Source organism: Dryobates pubescens, chromosome 15, assembly GCF_014839835.1.
Source record: "Dryobates pubescens isolate bDryPub1 chromosome 15, bDryPub1.pri, whole genome shotgun sequence".
Lineage (NCBI taxonomy): Eukaryota > Metazoa > Chordata > Aves > Piciformes > Picidae > Dryobates > Dryobates pubescens.
Window position 1 is genome coordinate 6,222,380 of NC_071626.1, and position 22,098 is coordinate 6,244,477.

The following is a 22,098-nucleotide window of genomic DNA, read 5'->3' on the forward strand; positions in this document are numbered from 1 at the left end:
AACATCAGACAAGCCACCTAGAAAAACTTCCTGCAGGACAGGGGGTGTGAGGAGTTTCCTGCATCCCCTCAGAAAGCAGCATGATCTTTAACAAACTGCTCAAAGCACTTTTACAGCAAGGTGGAGCCCTGGAGCTGGGTGGCTCACAAGAGAGCCAGGTCTTTGTAAAGGTAAAGCTAAAATGAGGATGAAAAGAGATCCCTGTGGGCTCTGGGGAGGCACCCACAGAGTCCCTGTGAACAGGAGGGCTGAGGCTGTACCACAGTCACCTTCCCCAGTGACGTGAAGGCTCATTTCAGCCTTCTCTCAGGCTCCTCCTCCTGCACCACACTGCCATCGTTATTCCTCACAGCTCCCCCTGTACCCTCTGCCACTGTGCCAGTGCTGGCCTCAGGGACAGGAGCTAGGACTCCACACAGAAGAAACCCAGCTCAGGATCTGCGCAGCCAGTGGGCCAGCATGAAAAGGAGGACAGACAAGCCCAGCTACACCTGCCCTAGAGCAGGGAAATATGCTGCAGGTCTGACAGGAGCACAACCAGGCTGCAGCAAACTTTCAGCAGATACTAAAATGGAGGTCATTTACCTTGGAGTCATAGCAGCCTGCAGGCACTGGAAAAGATGGATTCAGATCTTCCCGGCAGCAAATCGTGTTGCAAGGATTGTGTTCAGCGTAAGGATCGCGCTGGTAGTCTGGGGAGAAACGTGGTGGGGAGAGAAGGAAGAAAACAGCTTGGTCTCTTCAAAAACAAAGCACCCAAGCCACTAAAAGCTGTGTTCAGTGTGCTGGCAGAGGCACAGATCTGTCTCACTGCTCCTATGCTCCAGGTACCAGCTAGAAGCCAGTGCTCGAGAGAAGGCATTAAGACGACAAGCTCCTAATCCAAGTCCGTGCAGCTCTTCTGCACCCCAGGGGCACTGCTGCCAGCCTCTGACCACAAACACCTGCAACTCCACATGATGAAAGCTTGCAGGAACATGGTCAGGAGAGAAAAGCAGAAGAGGAAGGGAAGGAGAGTGTGCAGCAGTGAGAGCCTTTGTTTCCCTGTTGTGGAGTAAAAGAAGTGGCAAGGAGCAAAGCCTTTCAATACCCACTGTGGTAGCTGCAAGCTAGGAGGGGAAGGTGGACAAACCTCAACATAGGAGCATGTTGCCTCTTGCAGTCTGAACAGGAGCAATACCCCACCCTGGGAGAGGCCTCCTAAACCCCAAGCCCAGTAATCAGCATGCTCCCTATAATTTGGAATACTAAAACTATCTGTACTTAGAGATGGGCTTAGCCAGAAGTTAATTAAGGTGGGTTTCATGCAGTTAAGGAGAACCCTCTCAGGGAAAAGCAGAGCATTGCCTACCAAAGAGTGTTTGCCTGAGGAGGGAAAAAAGCCCTGAAGCCTTACACTGAATTCTCTGGTCTGATCTGACCTGACTCTTGCTTAGGACTTAAGGCTTTCAAGATTGACAGACTGTAGATGTATTAGGTAACAGCAGTCCAGAGTCTCTTGGGAGTGTCAGAAGCTCTCTGGAAAGGTCAAACAGCAAGCCCAAGGGCCCTTGTTCTAGAAGGAGCCCTGTCTTGTTGCTGCTAGGGTAATTTCAGCCTGGTCTCCCACCCCAACAATAAGCTTGGGCTTCCTTTTCTGCTTTGTGTGTACTCTGCACCTAGGGCAATGTAACTGATCCGTGTGTGAGGCTGCAGCTTCCCCTTGTAACCCAAGCACAGTAACACTGCCTCCCTGAGATCAGCTCCACAGCACAAACACAACTTACTGTTGTATCTCATGATGTACTTCATGTCTTCCAGGCTGGTCACTTTGCCCTGGTCTCGACGGAAGATTTTTGCCCTGGGAGCAAGCTCATAAGAGAAGTCCATGCCATACTTCACTACATATGCTGCATACCCACTGAGATCATAAATCTTCTTATGGAAAGGGATATTGTATGAAGGCCAGTAACCTGCCAGAGGGAAAAAACAACTCTCTGTTAATCACTTAGGAAAGCTGAAAGCTCTTGCTCGTATCAGAGAAGAAATACAAAGCATTCTCCATGCTGCACTGCCTGAGCACTGTGTCAAGGACTAACACATCAAACTGGTTTGATAGTCACTGCCATGACCAGGGTTGACTCCCAGTGTAACACCACTGGAGACTGTACCCAGGCAACCCGCCCCCAGACTTCCACCCTGAGGATTCATCCTGCAGAACAGCTGAGATCAGGCTTGCAGGAGTCTGAAGTGAACACACAAGCAGCCACAGCCCTCCTGCAGAGGCTTCCCTGCTCAGGCTCAGAGTAGTGCTTAGCTCATTTACCTCCACCAAACTTCCCATCCCAGCAAGGCTTGAAGACACTGCCTCTTCCCTCCCAGCTTCCCATCTCCCCAAGGCAGAATAAGTGGCCACTGTGTGCTCAAGCCCAGGAGCTGGGTTCAGTCCTACAGGGAAGCTCACACAGCAGCTCTCTTTGGTCACTGCTGAAAAGGAACCCGGGGAGCCCACTGAGCCTGGCCTGCCTGCACAGCTGCATGATGTGGCTGCACTGTTTCAAATGCCAGAGCTAGAGAGGGCTCCATTAGTCAGCAGCCCAACCCACAATGCAACACAGAGGAGCCCAAGGCATTTCAACCATCTGGAGTACACACAAACACTGGAAGAGAAGATGCAACAGCCTACTTGTGTATCTTCAGCAGATAAAGGAGCCAGAGAAGTGTAAAGCAGAGACATGGGATTTTTCCAGTAGCCCACAAACCCATACTGACGTTGTGGCAATGTCTCAGATAAACCAGGGCTTTCCAGGGAGCCAGACACAGAGAAAAACAACCCAGCTGCTAATGCAAGGGCATTTCTAGTAATCTGGGTGATGAAGAGCAACTCATCAATCCCCCTCCTGCAGATGTGACTGGAGAGAGCACAAAGCACCATGGGTACACTTAGATCTGTGGAATGAGCTCAGACTTTTGGATGCTGACAAAGTGTCCAGAGAGCCCTTGTGAATGAAACCTAACAGTGGGTGTTTGGCTTCACCTCTGGCTTTGTTTGCTTTGTTCCCACCAACTTGTCGCTGGTCTTGCTGGAGGGTTAAGGCATCTTTTAAACAGAGAATATCAGCTACCAGAGCTCCAGAAAAAGCCAGGAGCTGAATTTAACAGAGAACTTCTCTCATCTATAAAAGTTCATCTCCTTGTAGGGTGAGCCACTCACCAAACACTTCAAGTAGGCCACAGTGTCAATTGTTTGGTGTTACGTCAAACAGACCTCACCTTTCCCCTCACAGATCTCTAAGACAGGGCAAAATAATAACAGCAAACAAGAAGCAAACAAGTAAGAAGCATTAAGAAAGGGGATGGCTTCTCTTCTTCCCCTCCCCTGACTCTAAGCAGATGCTCACCCCATGTGGTGGTGTGAAGGTTTAATCCTCCCACCACCCAAAGCACAGCTAACTCAGACGGAGAAGCACACCCCATTTCTGCCATGGATTACTGAAGCAATCAACACTTTCCAGACCTGGCAACAGAGGGATGCTCACACAAAGCCTTCAAACTTGAGACTCAGCAGCAGTGCTCCATAAACCCTTCCCAGGTACCAAGCACAGCTGACACAAAGAGAGGGCTTCCTGAGGCAGGGCTGCTGCGGGAGCCGTTACCTTTGCGGAGAACGCTGGTCTGGTCGGAATACTCCACCAGGGTCGGGATCTGCTCGATGATGTACAAGGCACCATCATCCAGGCTCCTCTGCAGCTTCACCTTCTTCAGGTCCAGCACCATGTACTGATTGTTGTAGGTCCCTATGTGTGCGAGCAAAGAGACAGCTCAACATCTTGCCTGGGGGAAGGAAAAGGGGCCCAGGGGAAGAAGGGACACATCCTGTTGTAAGGCTGATGCGAAAGGGCACTCACCGGAGTTGCACCTCGAGAAGATCTCTGCCCAGCTCTTGCCACCATCTGCCATCATGTTAGCGATGCGCACCCTCTGCCACGCAAACAGAGACTCTGGCACCACCTGCTTAATGAGGCTGTCGTTGAACACGCTGTTGGTGGTCTGCAGCATCACCAAGCCACTGCCTAGTATGTAGAAGTCATCCAGGGACACCAAAAAACCTCAAAAGAGCAATAAAGCAAAAACTGTTATCTGTGTGAACTCAGAACAGAGACAAGCCAAGAGGAGATGAATTAATGTGTGTCTGTCTGTCTGTCTGAAATCCAGCTGTAGCACTATTCAAGATGAGCTGCTGGTTTCAGCAAGTCTTTAAGCCCACCTGTCAGCACAGTTTCTCCTTTGTCATGCTCTCAACACACAACCAAATTCTCTCTCTAGAGCATTTGCTTCATGTTTGCATCCCAAGCTTCAAAGTCTCTCCTACATATGTCAAGCTGTCTTATTCTTATGCTGAGGACTGCACACTGTAAATGCCCAGTACTTGTTTCCAGCAAAGAAATTCCTCTTTAAAAATACAACAAACCAGAAGTACAAACCCCACAAAGAGTTTCATCCATCAGTTTCAGTTGCAGATTTCCACTCTGCAAGGACAAGAAGTACTCCTTCAGATTAATCCCTTCAGGACTAAATCATGCCAAGAACCTTCCTTCTAGTTTAATCTTTTCCAGTCTAACTGTTCTTCAAAGCATCCCCATGAAATGGGCACCCCTGCAATCACAGATCAGCCTTTACAGGAGAGAAAGTTTTGTCAGAGAGAGGAGCAGGTCCTGGAGGGGGTTATGCCTATCAGCCCTGCAAACTCAACAGAGCAATGGATCTCTGGGCAAGATTCCCTTCCAGGTTGCATGCCAACAGAACCATGTCCAACTGCAGATCCCCTGCCAGGAGGTGGTATGCAGAGCTTCAGGGTCAGCTGTAATGCCATGGATAGGATGGTGACTACTTCACAAAGCAGAAATAACTTGACTTTGAGATTCCCCAGCAGGTACAGGGCTGCCAGGCTGGGGAAGAAAGGTTGCTAACTGAGCTCCTGATGAGGAAATCATCCAGAAGCTGGTCTCTTGCTAATGAGTTTGTAATGGAATCACTCTCCAAAGAGTACAGGCTGCTCAAATGCTGCATAACAGAACAAGAGTTGAGTTCCACTACGAAATCTTCCACAGCAGCTTTATTGATGCACTCTGCAAACACATTAAGGTCACTGACACACGACAGCTAGAGAGACAACTCAGCTCTGCCTCCTGCTCTTGGGCTTCCATCAAAAGTCAGACCTCCTTCAAGCAAAAGTAACATTTAAGGGCTCCACCTCAGCAAGGTTTCTTTAAAACCTCAAGTTCTCAAATCAGAACAGATGCAGGGGAAAAAAATACCTGTTCTACAAAGATGTATCAGTACAGAGCTAGCAGAGCACCTTGGAGGCTTGTAGTTTCAAGTGTTTTGTTCTTGGAGGCAGAAAGAGAGTATCAATAATGTACATCAGGGTACTCTAAACCCAGCTCTGCCAGCCTACTTTGTACAAAGACATGGGACAGGTCAATAGTAAACTGCTGCATAACAAGTCAAGCATTTGCCCAAATGGAAGTAAAACTGTCCAAACAGTTGACCTGAACACCAGTTCCCATGTGGGTTCCAATGCCCAGTGCCCCACTTCCACACAAACCAAATAATTTGGGGGTTTTGTTGTGTGGGGTTTTTTTCCCCTCTCCAATCAACAGCTGAGATAAAAGGATTAAAACTCAACTTGAAGCAAGTGTCAACACAAGGAACAGCTCTGGAGTTTGAACTCTGTCATCCAAACACACTGCAAAAGCCAGCTGAGCTGAAAAGAATACATAGAATACATAGAATAAACCAGGTTGGAAGAGACCTGTCTGTCTACAACCTCCCTTCAGGTAGTTGTAGAGAGTAATAAGAGGGAGATTTCCTTCTGGGCCTTGGGAATTACCAAGTTTTATCCTGCTGTGTTTTGTAATACATGATACACCATCCCTAGCCTAATTATTCTGAGGCAACAGACACCATCCTGACTTCAGGCACAGGCACCCCCAGTTAAAACACACATAACCAGCTTTACCCAGGGCAAAGACATCCACAGAAATGAAATGTGGGTGGCAGAGATATCAGCAGGTATCTGATGTCCTCTTGGATCACCCTTGGCCTGAGTAGCTGAAAAGGTCTTCTACATCAGCTACAATCTCACTGTATGGTTCAGCTACTTTCCCTGTAAACTCATCTTTTTTATTAGCAGCTCTCACACAATATTTTTTTCCCTTTTTCCTCCCCCCCCTCCTTTTTTCCTCCCTCCAATGAACCCAACTCTTCCTACACAGACACAGGCAAAATCACTTCAGATTTTATTGTCTGGTCTGAGCTGTTTAGGATCAGTTTCCAGTCACTGCTGGAAAAGTGAAGTTTGCAGAGTCTGGAGTTCCATCCAGCATGACAATATTAATCAGCCAAGCAAAGCCAAGGATGTTTTGAAGTCTGAGTCACAGTGCTCTCCAGAGAGTCAGCACAGCAGTGTGTGTGAGAGGTGACACGCTCCTGGCAGCTGCTGCTCTAAAGAGGCAGGCTGCTGCCTTCTGAACCAGATCACAGCAGCTGGCTTGGTGTTTTAGAAGGTCGTTGTGCTCAGTCAGGTACAGAAAGGGTGGATGTCAGAGACATGAGGTCCAGCCAGCCCCTCACAGGCTAGCACCCAGCTGAAAGGTTTGTTCAATACTCTGGGCTATCAACACACATGACAATGGAAATGGAGAGGTCTTCTCTGAATTAACTTTCCTAGTCCCATCAGCAGCTGCTGCTCATGCCCAGACTGAACTCCCACTAGCTGTCTTCCACTTGCAGACCTCTCTTAGGCACTAAGAAATAGCACATCCCACACTATAGCTCTGGCCTCTCATTTCCAAAGTGCATCAGACACTTAACTTCTGCTTCCCTCCACATTTTGGACAGTTGTTGTAGGGAGCAGGGAAGGAAGAAATGGTCAGGCAGTACCTCGTGGGCAAGCTGGGTCTCTGAACACAAGGGCTACTGCCCTTTTTGTGTTCTGTTCCTCCTAGGTCTTGCTCAGGCTGTGGGGAAGGATGATGCTGTACTACCTAACTCTGCACTAATACCAGCTTATTTCAAAGCAAGGCACACAGTGCTTCTCACACCTGCCTTAGCAGTACACATACAGCCATCCATCAAGATAACGTGTTCCGTGTCACAGCCTGTCTCAAGCAAGCAAGATCCCAACTGCAGACTAAAGGAGCAGAGCTGGCAATAAAGTTCTTCTCAACTGCTCTGCTTGAACAGCTAAAAGAGTAATTTAGCAAGACTGTGGCCCAGCCCAGGCCACTACCCAAACCAGAGGTAGGCTTCCTTTCTTAAACAAGGCTCAAAACTAACTGTTCAAGCTGTCCAGCCAAACAGACAGAACCCTTGGGAGCTGCAGTCCATGGAAAACTTCAAATTTCATCACTTAATTGGACTAGTTTCTTTGAATGCCTCAATGTGGCAGTGTAAAGCAGTGACTGGATGACAGGGGTGGGGGAGAAATGGGGATGTGGGGACTTTCTCTCTGATCTTTTACTATGTCCTACCCAACACAGCACCTACCTAGTCTGTCATCACATTTCTTATCCCCTCAACATTTGTGAGCAACTATAAAGTGTCTGTACAATGTAAGTGCTCTCTGCTGTGCATATATTCATCAACCACATGAAGTAAGTACTTATGCCCAGAGCTTGAACAAGACACTTAAGTCAGGGGTGCCCAAGCATTCAGCTCAGAGACATTCCTCCTGTCCAGAGGTTCACAGATCTGTCCTATATGCAACTCTGCACAAATGTTTTCAGCAGAACAGAAAGCTAAGGCTATGAACAAGCAGTTCCAGCAAGGATTAGGATGAGTGTGGAAAGAAGCAGCAAGTGGCTAAATCATTCTGCCAAAGGAGAGATTGCTACTACCATTTATTTCCACTTGACTGTGCCTCTGTAGCACCACTACTGCTCTGAAAGGAGCAAAGCAGCAGAGAGTACATACTGTAACAGTGGACACTTGAGCATGCTGGCAGGAATGTGAGGACCTGCTGGGGAGCCCTGCAGGACAGACTCCACAGTTCCTGCCTGCCTTACTACCTGCTCAGCCACAGCAGAAGCGAGGAAGCGGGAGGCCCTCTAGCTGTACCATAATGCACAGGCTGACAGGCATCATGGTTAGCAAGCAGTCTGGGATCCTGTGAGTCACCACAAAGACTCATTTTTGCAGTGCAGTAACCTGTCTCTGGCAATTCAGTAAAACATCTGGACAATTTTACTCTGTATGCCCAGGAGAAAGCGAGGAGTTGGCACATTTCTTCTGAGAAGGCAAATGACTCTCTGAAGCTTTTCTGACACAGCTTTTGCACAGCAGAAGAGTTTTACTTCAATCTACTGGACCAGAGAAATCCTTTAAACGACTCAGACCTCACTGAAGGTCTGCAAGAACATCTGTCTTTAATGCTCTTTGCTTCCTCCAAAAGTCAATACTTGCATGTGCATTAGGATCAGGAAAGCTTACCAGCTTGGCTGTTCTTACTGGTGCTTAGGTGTCTATCAGGACTAAGAATAATAGTGGGAACCTGCATGAAGAGTGAAGTTATCAAGTTGAACCATGGCCAGGACTTGCAGATTCCTTGGTCAGATGCCCTGAAATTATTGGCTTCATCTCACCACAGCAAGGGGCAGACAAACGTGGCAGCTCTGTCCTTCCTGTGTGATGTCCCTAGATCATTACCAGGGCCATGCTTTAGAGGTTACTCATCCCCTGGAAAACTGCAAGTTTGTGACTTACACCCAGAGCTGCTGCAGTGCAGGGATTATGCTTGTCCAGTACTTGTGGTGGTGTCCTGTAATTAGGCCTTCATGTACCACAGGTCTCCCAGACTTCACTGGAGCCACGGGAACTACATTTTGCAACTGGCCTACCTCAGTTTTGTTGGTAGAAGTACACTTCACCACATCACTCCCTCAGAGCTGACCCAGCACAAGCAAGCTTTTAAATGAGCCATCTCTGCAGAGCTCAACAGCCTCAGGGAAGCACACTGGGATTCTGTACAGCAGTGAACAGATCCCAAGCACTTCAGCATCACAGGAGTTGATTTTCAGGTATTCCTTGTGATTTATCAGTCTCAGCAGAACAGAAGAGTTGCATTTCACTTTACACAAAGAATCCACAAGAGGAACAGCCCAGAGACAGCACCAGAGGTACCCACTAGAAACAAAATAATAAATGCCCTGCATGGCTGATGCTGATTCCCAGTTGCAAGCCTGCAGCACAATGCAGCATGCAACAGCTGCAAAACAGAGCCACATTCTCCTCAAAGAGAGCAGCACCTTCCACAGTATTTCTGCCAAGCTATGGGGCCCAGGAAACCTTTGTACATTCAGGTGATGAACACAGCTCAGACAGAAACCTTGGCCCTTTACCAGGGTACAAAGCCTTGCCAAAATTCCTTGCAACTAGCAAGTGCAATGTCTCCAGGGGAATGGGAGATAACCCAAGCCCTTCAAAAGACTTTGCACTCTTCCTCAAAGCAAAAACCCCAGCTGTCAGCAAACATTACACTCCTGAGGAGAATCAGAACCTCACAGAAAGAGACTTGCTTGCAACATGCAATGAATGCAGCTGCTTTTCAGAACAGTTTTCCAGGCACAGTCTTAGGCTGCCATGAAGGACCTTTGCCTTTGTAGCAAGGCAAGCCCAACACAAATCATCAACCCAGAAAACTTTATCATAAGGAGGAAGTTCTTTACAATGAGAGTGGTGAAGTACTGCACCAGGCTGCCCAGGGATGTGGTTGAGGCCCTGTCCCTGGAGACATTCAAGATCAGACTTCATGTGGCCCTGAGCAGCCTGATCTAATTGGAGGTGTCCCTGCTCACTGGTCAAGATGACTCTTGAAGGTCCCTTCCAACCCAGAGCAATCTGTGAGACAGTCTCCTACAGCACATAGTTCACTTTGAAATGTTATGAACATTCTTCAATGCTTGGATATTTTTGTACTGGAAATTCTACCTTCAAAAGCTTATGCAATGCTAACTCACTCCTAGATTTGCTTTGGCTTTCCATGTTCACACTTTTTGGTGCTACACTAGCAAGAGCACATGTTTTGTGCCAGCAGTTAATGTTTCAGGGGAAATTTGTAACCTTCTTCCAGGAAACAAGATCATTATATGCTACTTATCTTCCCAAGGGAGCTTTTCAGTGTCCTGTCTCATTGTATTACTAACACATACAATAAAGATGAAAAACACTCCCCTCTGCAACAGGTTAGAGAGAAGCTGGAAGAGGGAGGTGTGGGGGAGGAAAAATAAGCAAGCTGAAGGTTTGCTAAGCCAGCAGCAAAGAAGCTGATACACTTTCAGAAGGCTGGTGTTTGATGCTCTCTAATAATCCCATTACAGCATGAGTCATGCCACAGTGGTAAACATAAATGTTCCAAACTTATTACCAAACATGCAAATGCTGTAGGCAAGGTGAGGAATTCAAGAGCTGAGATGACTACAGACTACACAAGCAGAATTCAAAGCAGCATATTTGTCCCAGAGGTAGAATATTTAACTAGTACTATTCAGAGCACTGAATGTGATTAATCAACAACAAAAGACAACAACAATGACATTATGTTCAAGCCAGAAAATTAAAGACAACATTCTGTCCTCTCTAGTAGCAACCATTGCTTGTTGAAGTGTTACCCTATTCACAGAATCATAGAATTATCAGGGTTGGAAGGGACCTCAAGGATCATCTGGTTCCAACCCCCCTGCCACGGGCAGGGACACCTCACACTACATCAGGTTGCTCAGAGCCACATCCAGCCTGGCCTTAAAAACTTCCAGGAATGAGGCTTCCAACACCTCCCTGGGCAACCTGAGTGTCTCACCACCCTCACAGTGAAGAACTTCCTAACATCCAATCTGAATCTACCCACTTCTAGTTTTGCTCCATTCCTATCCTATCCTTTGCTCCAGTCCTATCACTTCCTGACATTCTAAAAAGTGCCCCCCCAGCTTCCTTGTAGCCCACTTCAGACACTGGAAGGCCACAATAAGGTCTCCTCAGAGCCTTCTCCTCTCCAGACTGAATAGCCTCAACTCTCTTATTCTGTCTCCATAGGGAAGACATCTACCAGGCAGGAAGCTGGTCCATGCCACCCTGGGTATCCACATTGCTTTGGTTTTGTTGAGCTTACCTGGGTAACTGCTGAACGAGACACGGCTGGTGCTGGTGTATGGATCAGCTATGTTGAAGTTCCAGTGTTTATATATTCTCAGGGTGGCTGCATATGTAAACCAGCTGGAATGGGCAAAATAGATATTCTCATAGCCAGGTAGAACCTGGAAGACAGAAGCAGAAAGATCATGAATTTCAGACTCTACCATACTCTATATTCTTCTGTGCTTGATAGAAACTGGGAGAACAACTTGCTTTAAGTAGATTGGTTAACTGCATTGCTCAAGAAGGAGCAGATTCTTGTGCTTTTACCTGTGCACTTCACAATGCATTTCTGAAACCTCTGGAAAGAATTCTTGCCCCTGTGCTGTTTTCAAATAATTAACTGTCATTTTTCAACATGAAACAGCTCAGGGCTTCTGGGGACACCTGCAGCTCCTGGTATGTCTTGTTTTCCCCAGTTTCCTGATAGAATAGAATAGAATAGGAATAGAATAGGTTGAAAAGGACCTTTGAGATCATTGAGTCCAACCTATAATCCAACACTATCTGCTCAACTAAACCATGGCACCAAGTGCTCCATCCAGTTTCTTCTTAAACACCTCCAGTGATGGTGACTCCACCACCTCCCTGGGCAGCACATTCCAATGGCCAGTCACTCCTTCTGTGAAGAACAACTTCCTAACATCCAGCCTAAACCTCCCCTGGCACAGCTTGAGACTGTGTCCTCTTGTTCTGGTGCTGCTTGCCTGGGAGAAGAGACTAACCCCCACCTGGCTACAACCTCCCTTCAGGGAGTTGTAGACAGCAATAAGGTCTCCCCTCAGCCTCCTCTTCTCCAGGCTAAGCAAGCCCAGCTCACTTAGCCTCTCCTCATAGGGCTTGTGCTCCAAACCCCTGCCCAGCTTTGTTGCCCTTCTCTGGACACTTTTATTTACAAATGCAAGTACATTCAATTTGAAAAGATGAATACATATAAGGAGAGTACATCTTTTCAAAGCATTTCCCTGCTTCTCAGATTTGTTACTAGCTCAGAAACCTCTTGTTGCAGGCAGATGCTTGAATGAACACCTCTCAATCTGATAAGAACACTGTTCCTCTAGGATACAAGGAGTCTCCATATGCTGATTAGATCCTTGACCACTTTAACTGAAAAATTTAATAGCCACCACGATGTAGCAGACACATTCCTCAAAAGCATTTTTCTGTCATTACTCCCACTGGAAAGCTGTCCCAGACTGCCACTGTCAACACATCACAGTATCACCACTTAGAAACCATTAGCCACTCGCACCCATTCCCTCCTGTGCTACCACTGTCCTTCAGTTTCAGTAATCCTCTTCCCTGCCTCCCTGCCCAGTGTGTCTGTAGACATTCACAGCACCCCCCTTCAGGCTTCCCTTGGCCAGGTGAAACAGTTACTCTCTTCCCATCTCCTCCCCATGGTAGCTCCTCACTCCCTAGCAATTTGAGTAGCTTTCCATTTGCCCATCTCAGTGGGTTTAGTGTTTTTCCCGTCCTGGACCACAAGTGAGCAAAACTGGACCCAAATTCCTACTGGGGCACAAATGACAACTGCCTAAAAGCACCGTGACTGACAGGAGTCTCTTTATGCACATGCAGCATAAACAGTGAAGACTCCAGAAGTGCAGAGCCAGGACACTACAAATCAACACAGTTCCTGGAGATGAAGTTCTGGGTGATTACCTTGATGAGTGCAGAGCAGTGACCCATATCCCACTGATACCTCCCATGGCCTCCTGGCTCCACGTTGCACTGTCCGCTCCGTGTGGAATACTCAAACAATGCAGGAATGAGGTCCAACAGGTCTCCAACTGCATTCAGAAATTGGACATCAAAAGTGCTCAGTGGCTGAGGAACAGGAGAAAAGAGAAACCACAAAAAGCACATTCAGCAGGGAAGCATCAAGGCAGTCTCAGCTGCTAGAACTTTTCTTTTGCTCTGAAAGGAAAGGGCTCTTACATGGTTCACGAAATACCTGCTCACGAGGCCTAGATGCTCAAATCCAGCGTGGCACCTGGCTATCTCTTTAAGGATCTGGCCCTTGTAGTGGCATTACCAATGCCTACATTTCTAAGGGAAAAAAGGAGACTCTAGCAGTAGCTGAGGCAACTTTTGTGTGTCTTTGCAAGCAGCACAGCAGTCTGCTCTTGCTGTTATACTTGGGCAATGAGAAGATTTCAATTTGAATTATGCTTTTTTTTCACCTAGATGCCTGCAAATAGCTTTACATTAACAAACTCTCTTGGGAGTTGGGGGATTTTTTTAAAGACTGCAATTTAAGCCATGCTCAGGACTGAGGAGGAAACAAATGAGGCCAGCAAGATACGTTAATAATACTAATCAAGTACAGGAGCAGCTGAAGAAAGGAAGTCAGTCAAAAGGCACTCTGCTATGTGCTTTTGAAAAGCCCTTGCAGTTGGAGCTAGCCAGGGTTAACTACACACAGCTCATTGTGCAACATGCTCTTCAGAGCCTCTTCAAAAACAAGAGCCTTAGCAGTGGTCAGACCTCAGCCTTCAAAGATTGCTTTCTAAATCTTTCCTGTTCCTGTCTGCAACATGCCTTTAGCCAAGGCAAAACTGAAGGAAAAGAAGTCAGAACACACAGCACTGCAGGGCTGTGAGCAGTAAGTTTAGAATGGGACATAATCACATAGCAAGGAAACAGATTGCTTGCAATGCAAATCACTGTTATTAAACCATCGAGCTCACCTGTCTACAAACCCCAATAAAGGGAAGAGAAGGGCAGTGAAAAAATAAGCAGCACCAATGTTCACTTACTTTTTATACAGAAGGCAGGATCCTGTGTTATGCAGCTGCTGCTTTGGCAGAGCAAACAGCCAACAGGAAAACCAAAACAATGTAAACTCCAGTCCATATATCCCAGGGGAAGGAATTAAACCTTCCCACAACATTTACCAAGCCAAATGAGAGAAATAAGCCAATCTCACGACTGAAATCACACACCACAGAAGGTCCTACCAGCAGCTACAGTTTAAGGAAGAAAACCAAGCAAGTCTTCCTAGATGTATGGCTTTAGCTCATAGTGGTCTTGCTGTAAGGACCCAACCAGGCAGCACCCAAGGCCATAATTCAAAAACAGAGAGATGCATCTTTGGATAGTTTTAAGCAACCTGTTGGTGTGAATCACTTATAAACCACTCCCAACAACTGCCCTCTCTCTGGAATCCACAGAGAGAGACTTGGCACTGTTTCAGCATCAATTTTTCCCCATTCAGCTGCACCTGGAGGTCTGCAAGCCCACCACACAATGAGGACAAGCTGCTTTCCAATGTGTGGTGGTGAGAGAAAGTTCAGTTCTCCCCCCCACAGAAAGAAACCACGGCTTACTTATACAATCATTACTGCAGAGTACTACTAGAAGGGGAGCAAACAGGACTGCATTGAGAATGCTCAGCCAGCCCTGAGACATTCTGATTGTCCTTGCCACCCATTTGCTACCACTCCATGATCTCCTTCATAAAACCTGCATTCATTGCAACTCCTACAGGTAGCTGTGCTGATACTGCTGCAGCATCATCTGGAATTGCCTGTGTGTTTTCATATTTCTGTGCTATTTTACAGTCCTTCCAAGTCCACAATTCAGTAATTACTAGGAAGCCCATTCAAACTGGGAAAAAAGGTGCCAAAGAAGCTATCAGACCCACTTGGGCAAAAAAGCAAAGGTTATGTAAATTCCTAGGGCTCCACTGGGTGAGATTACACTGCCAGCTCCCAAAGCCAACCAAAATATCAGAGAAGAGGAACTACACTGTTAAACACCCACTAGGGTTCTGGTTTTATTCTCCTTTTGAGGGGCAAGTAAATTTTGTTCTATGGCTCTGCTTGGATAAACCTGGGTTTGCATTTAAGATGGTCTGATGCTCAGTGACACCACAGAGCTTCTCTCCAGCCTCAGTATAAGAATGCATTCAAACAAAAGACTCAGGTGTCTGCAATGCAGGCCAGACTTGAGAGTTTCTAGAGTGACCTGAAAGATAAGGCAGCTGCCACAAGGCAGAGAGCCCCAGTCTGGAAATAACTACAGCCCATTTCCAGGACATATGGAGAATCTTCTCTCCAAGGAGTTAATCAAGGTCCACTAACAAGAACTGAACAAAATAAGCAGTGCAGGGCATATTACAGTTTGCAATCACAGGAAAACCCTTTGTATGTCTAGGTTGCATCCTGAAGAGCGAGTTAAATTGACAAGCAGAGGTACAGCTATGACAAGAGGAAGAAAGTTCTTTTGCTAGAATGTGGGGCTCCTCCAGGGTACCATCCTGAATAGCAGGGGGGAAAAAAGGCAAAACAAACTAACAAACAAACAAACCCACAACACCACAACCAACCAAAGAAATGCCAAACAAACTCAAATGAAGCTTGACTTATATCAGCTTTAAGGAGAAATAAACTTGGAAAGGGTGGCAGACAGGAAAGAGCCAACCTCAAATGCTTGTCTGCATGGGCCATTAAAATAGAGAAGTTAATCTCTAACAATTGTTTTCCAGTAACTTCCCCATGGGTGAGCATTCTCAATACAAAATAAGGAAGTACAAATGGAGAACTGTCCTAGAATCACTGTATTTAAAACACTGACACCTTCTTATTCAGGAGCAATTTCCCTGCGTAGACAAGCCCCAGATTAATCACAGCGTTGGGAGAGCATTAGGCAGATGAAAAGGCTTGATGTTCTTTGAGTGCCCCTCCTTCAGAAATTGTCTTGGCAAAAGGGTTGGGTTTGTTTACTGGCTAGAAAATGTTGCTAAACCAGATGGAATAATGTCACACTTTAACATGAAAACGTATTCAGGTTTTGCCATTGTTCTTTATGATGCCTGTAACTATCACATTCGATACACATTGCCTTCATGAAGGTCTTAAGGGAAGCCCCAACTCAGAACAGCCCTGCAGGAAACCAGACTCCATGCAATTAAAACCAAGTTTGCTTCATACACACAGGAATAAAAAACATGTACCAGTATCAAACAGTTCAGATTCCCAATTTTCCTTCTGTACTAAGGCTCAGTTATCTGTGGCAGACACAATGGTTCTACAGCATTCAAGTGAAGTAAACCTCAAGTTTAGAGGAGAACAGGAAAACAGAACATTTCAGAGGGACCTGTGTGCACATAACCCAGCCCTCCTTTAGGCAGTATGTGGATTTGGCACAGCTTTAAACTACCATGCATTGTACAGGGCAATGGAAAGACTTTTCCACTTGTCTTCCTCAAAGACACCAAATGTCTAACTCCAGCCACTGGCAAGTTTGAAAAGCTATGTGTACTACTGATAAGAAACCTTGAGACATGGACTGTGTAAAACTCAAAGCAGATCAGCTACTGAAACAGCTTGTTTCCATCCTCCTGGAAAGGAAACAACTTCCATAGAATCATTAGCATTGTTTCAGCTGGGAAAAAGCTCCAAGATCATCAAATCCAACCTAACACCACCATGGTCATTAAACCACGTTCCCAAGTGCCATGTTTACATGTTTTTTGACTGCCTCCAGGGATTGTGATTCCACCACCTCCCTGGGCAGCCTGTTCCAATGCCTGACCACACTTGCCATAAAGACATTTTTCCTAATACCCAATCTAAACCTCCACAAGTGCAAGCTGAGGCCACTTCCTCTTGTTCTACCCCCTGACACTAGGGAGCCCAACCCCAACTTCACTACAACTTCCTTTCAGGTAGTTGTAGAGAGCAATGAGGTCTCCCCTCAGCCTCCTCTCCTCCAGATTGAACAATTCCAGTTCCCTCCTATCTGCTCCTCGTAAGAGTTGTTCTCTTGACCCTTCATCAGCTTTATTACCCTGCTATGGAATATGCTCAGGCAACTCAGCACCCTTCTTGTAGTGATTTGATTCAACTTTGCTCAGTGTTGAAAACCACAGACTCTGTAAACACAGCACCTCTTCCCTGTCCAGTTTAGATCTTTTGGCCCATCCTTGACAACCAACCAATTTCCCAGTGTTCAGGACAGCACTCTATCCATGTATGAGCATTCTCTGGAGGCAGAGGGAAGGAATGCAGGATCTCCAAAATCCATCTTCTCCTTTCCTTCTTGTCCTGATGTGGCTCATCTTTTGGGAGTTAAGGAAAAAGGCTTCCCAGCCTTTCTTTTGTAATATTTATTCTTCTTCTAAGCTTAGGGCAGTGGGGGGAAAATGCCCTCTGTACATAGAGAACAATCAGATTGAGAAGTAGGCAGTTTTTCCCAACAGCAGTCAGAACATCAGGCAACAAAATACATAGAGCCTGTCACATGCTGGGTTTTGCCTTGGGTTTTGGTTTTGTTTGGGTTTATTGGCAGGGCTCTGTGGTGTTAAAAGAAAGTAAAACCACCACAGCCCACACACAACATATTCTCAGTATCTCTGACATTCATTAGCACCATGAACCCAAACAACTGCACCACTAAAGATAAACTTGTTCTCAATAATATCAACAACAATCCTAAAACACTGCACAGCTAGAAAGGATTTGTTTTTTAAAGGAACAAAAAACTAGGATCTGCTAAAGAAAAGAGGCTCCCAAAGCACTGAGGAAAATGTGCAACAGGAATGAGATTTGCTGTTAAAAACATTCAACATTTGTTTGGGGCTGGGGGGGCTTCAGCTGCAAGTTTCTTAAATTCTTTTTGAAAGGTGAGAAATGAGCAATGGAAATAGTAAATATTTGTTACTGCAGCTATTGCCCAAAGAAAGAGCAAAACAAAAGACCAAGAGCAAAACTGAACCAAAGTACACTCCTTAGAAATGAGAAAAACATTACTTAGAAACAATAACAATAATAATGAAAACCCCACAACAAAGACATAAGAAAAAATTCACCTCTTAGGAGAACTCATATGACAGACATCCTAACTACTCATAGTCTGAGAGTAAATATAAGAACCTATTTAAACAGCCTTACAGAATAGAATAGAATAGAATAGAATAGAATAGAATAGAATAGAATAGACCAAGCTGGAAGAGACCTTCAAGACCATTGCATCCAGCCTATCATCCAACCCACCTAATCAACTAAACCATGCAACCAAGCACCCTATCAAGTCTCCTCCTGAACACCTCCAATGATGGTGACTCCACCACCTCCCTGGGCAGCCCATTCCAATGGGCAATCACTCTCTCTGTGTAGAACTTCATCCTAATCTCCAGCTTAAACCTCCCCTGGTGCAGCCTGAGACTGTGTCCTCTTGTTCTGGTGCTGGTTGCCTGGGAGAAGAGACCAACCTCTGCCTGTCTACAACCTCCCTTAAGGTAGTTGTAGAGAGCAATAAGGTCACCCCTGAGCCTCCTCTTCTCCAGGCTAAGCAACCCCAGCTCCCTCAGCCTCTCCTCATAGGGCTTGTGTTCCAAGCCCCTCACCAACTTCGTTGCCCTTCTCTGGACATGCTCCAGCAAGTCAACATCCTTCCTAAACTGAGGGGCCCAGAACTGGAAAAAGCAAAGTTGAAAACAGCCTCTCTTTGGAGGGCAGGTGTTGTTTAGTCACATGAAATAAGGAAGATACTGTTGGCTCTTGTTTTCTCTGTCAGTTTTGTTTGGATTTTTAAGAGCCATGGGTTTACAGAAGCTGGGTTGATTCTCAGGTAAGTGTGGATGTGTCAGAGCTAAAATACTAGACAGTGACACTGCATCTTCACCTGTTTTTATTGCCTGTGTAAGCCCAACACAGCAATCTTCAAGCTCTTTATTTGCTGAAAGGGATCCTAAGAGCAGTAAGTATGTACAGAAGCAGCACTATTGTAGCTTTATCTCCCAAAAGCCTTTGAAGGTAGCACGGTATCCAACAAAGTACTTTTGCAGAGCTGCCAGGTATCATTCTGATGACAAGGAAAACCAAACATCTAGGTGCAAGAGCAACTGCCCAAGCTGTACTCAAAGGTAAGAGATTGATGTTAACTTACTGGCTTTGGCAAAGAGGAAACTGCAAGCACCATCTCAAGTGAGAAATAGCTACACAGGTAACAATGCCCAAAGCTAAAACTGTGAATGCCACAGGAAGGAGTCCAAACAAATCCCATCATATTTGGGGAAAGAAAGAAATCCATCCACTGTATGTAATTCAAGAGTAGAGGACACAAGTACTTCAGACAGAACCACATCTGAACTTCCTCTAAATGCACCATTTTTATACAGGCATGCTGATGAGAACTCTGAAAACAGGATAAAAATGACTCAGTCACTTCAGAAGTCAGTGCTTTTTATTATCAAACACACAGGTAAGTAAGTACCAGGGAATAGATGTTGCAGGTAGGATGTGCCTATTGTGAAGAAATAGTTCAGACACAAACTAGTGCTTCCCCTCCCCACATCTCAGTCTAAAGGATTCTGAAGCAGCCAAGAATATTGATGAGCCTTGCAGGGCTCTTCAAATACAGGTGTTATTAGAGGGAAGTAAAGAGCTCTTTTGCTAGAAAGTCAAGGCTTCCTACTGTCTCCCCATCAGGAAGGATTACTCAGGCCCATCAGGATGGATTTTTCCATTATTGTGAACATTCTGGATTTGTTTGTTTGAGCTGATTCCCCACTCATGAAAGCCCCAGGATAAGTTCTACACAAGATGTGCATTTTACTTAAACCCCAATTGTTTGTAATTCAAGACTCCCAGCTTCTCTAAATGCTTCATATGGTTAAACCAAGACAAAAAACGTTCAACTACTCAAGTCCTCCTTCTCACACCGAGAAACCTATTAGACATTAGACTTACAGACAGCACTGTAATTACCACAGCTCCACTGGAGTTAAAGAAAGCTTTGCTATTACACACAAGCTTATGATCCAGAACACAATTCTAATTGATTTTTTTAGAAAGAAAATAAAAACCCCCACAAAACAAAACCTAACCCCAGTGCTGCCACAGCACTGACCAGAGATTTTCTAATGAGAGACTTGGAAGACTGAAGGGAAGACATTAGGCAATGTTAAACATCCTCCAAAACAGAGAGGCTTTAAAGATTTGAAATCTGATGCTTAGAAATAAGAATGAAAGCTTTAATACACTCCCAACATGCTGATTCATGCTGTTGCAGCTACTCTTTATACCTAGAGGGTCATTTGCTCAATAACAATTTCAAAGTGACAACAGCATGAGTTTTGAGGAGTCTCTGTCCTTCCAGCATTCAGTGTGGATACTAAAACCACCCCCAGTCTAATCAGCAGAGGAGCACCCAAGGCTCAAAGTTCAGTGCACAGCGTCTGTGGTGACATGAGTGCTCAGCCACATCACATAACCCTGAGCAGCCCTGAAACTTCTGCAGAATGGCATGCAGAATGAGCTCTTGACACTAATCACCCTTCTTTTCTTTTTAATGTCACATTTCCTTCTCCCTTCTTTGTCCTCTGACATCCCCTCCCCAGCTACTGAAAAAGAGGTGCAGTAATCTTACTGTTTGTTTGTGTAGTTTAGCCCACTCGAGGGCTCCCATGTACAGACCATCCAACTGTTCAATAATATAGCCAGCATGCCTCCAAAATGGGTCATCCTTATTATTTCTGATTTGTTGTCTTGTCCATTGTTCTTGTTTCCTGCAGAGGAACAAACAGGTTGGGACTTTCTTGGGTTTGTTTTGGAGTATACTTGATAATGCAGGGAAGGCACAATTGTATTAGGACCCAGATGATCCAACCTTCCCAGTATTTTGAGGCAAAGTATGCCTCAAACCCTGCAGACATAAATGTTATATCCTCTGGGTACAGATGTTCAGATCCATGCAACCTACCCTACAGTAGTGTGCCTCTACCAGATTTTAGTATCAAAGGAAGAGCTGAACTCCACTTCTGTGTGGGACTCTGGTACATCAGATCTAGCATCCCCTCAGAGTCAGTAAAGGGCAACAAATGTTTGGCCAGTCAGATGAACCATTCCATTTAAATTGCCTGTTTAAGGATAAAACAGACTGACCTTTGAAGAGCCTATTTCTCTCCCCTAGGTACAAGTGCAATGAAAGCTTTCTGCTGGTGGTGTTCAAACACTGCCACTGTGCCAAGAAACACTGCTCTGCACCTCCAAGAAAATGGTGGGAGGCCAAACAAACATCCCATGAGCCAAATCCAGTCAAGAGGTTACTAGTCAGATAACCCAGCTTTAAAGCTCAAGGCAACACAAGCTGAACAGACCCTAGGGCAAAAGCAGACAACATTCTATGGATCTCTCAGGGTTCCCTGTTTTGCTATGCACAAAGGCCCCCAGAAGAACCAGAGGTGTTAGAGTATGTCTGGTCCAGATTTCAGCCTCTTTCCATTCTCCTGTATCTCTCCATCCAGCACTGTGTACAGCAGCAAAAAGGAGAGAAAATAACCTGACAAGGAGGCAAACTCTTCCAGTAGTATATGGGTGATAAAACCAGCCACATTAAGTTTTCTGGAAGTAACAGGAAGCAAGAAGTATATCAAAGGAAATAGGGACCTGGTTAAAACACTCAGGGCTGAAGACTTCCTGGACAATGCATCAGCCCATATTGCAAAACTGCTATGAAGTAAAGCAGTGATGCAGGAATCCAAGATATGGGCAACAGAAAAATGATACAAGGCCACCTGGTATTGTCCCCCTCCATCTAACAACACAGCTATGCTGGGTCACTCTGGAAAAGAAACAGAGCATTCACATTGATGTGGTAGCTTTCCCATTTTTCTCATGAGGACAGCAATGCCAGGAAAATGACAGCAAGGGAGCACTAAGGTTTGCATTCTCTTCTTTTTGGATAAGCTAAAACAAATCCACTTTATATATATATGCACCAATAACAGAATCAGTCAGCTGTACAACTCCTTGAGGAAAGCACATGATGAAGGAAAGATGGAAAAAAAATTGTCCCCAGAAATGATCAAAGTTTCACAGAAGTATTTGTAATGGAACAAAACATTAAGTCTTGGGAGATCTAAGTAACTGGTGATTGCAATTGAGCTCCCAGTACCTGGGCCTGATTCTTCTCCCACTT

At 45.6% G+C, this 22,098-nt stretch overlaps 1 protein-coding gene across 1 annotated transcript in view; it reads right to left on the reverse strand.

The window, feature by feature from the left end:
* The window catches only part of PLBD1 (phospholipase B domain containing 1), a 38,487-nt gene that overhangs the window by 1,021 nt on the left and 15,368 nt on the right, over positions 1-22,098 (reverse strand). Inside the window, exons 4-10 of the mRNA XM_054167851.1 lie at positions 20,548-20,686; positions 12,835-12,999; positions 11,147-11,291; positions 3,888-4,088; positions 3,636-3,776; positions 1,767-1,952; positions 586-692 (exon numbers count right to left, since the gene is read on the reverse strand). Of these exons, the coding sequence (XP_054023826.1) occupies positions 586-692; positions 1,767-1,952; positions 3,636-3,776; positions 3,888-4,088; positions 11,147-11,291; positions 12,835-12,999; positions 20,548-20,686 (1,084 nt within the window). The remainder of the gene's footprint in view (positions 1-585; positions 693-1,766; positions 1,953-3,635; positions 3,777-3,887; positions 4,089-11,146; positions 11,292-12,834; positions 13,000-20,547; positions 20,687-22,098) is intronic.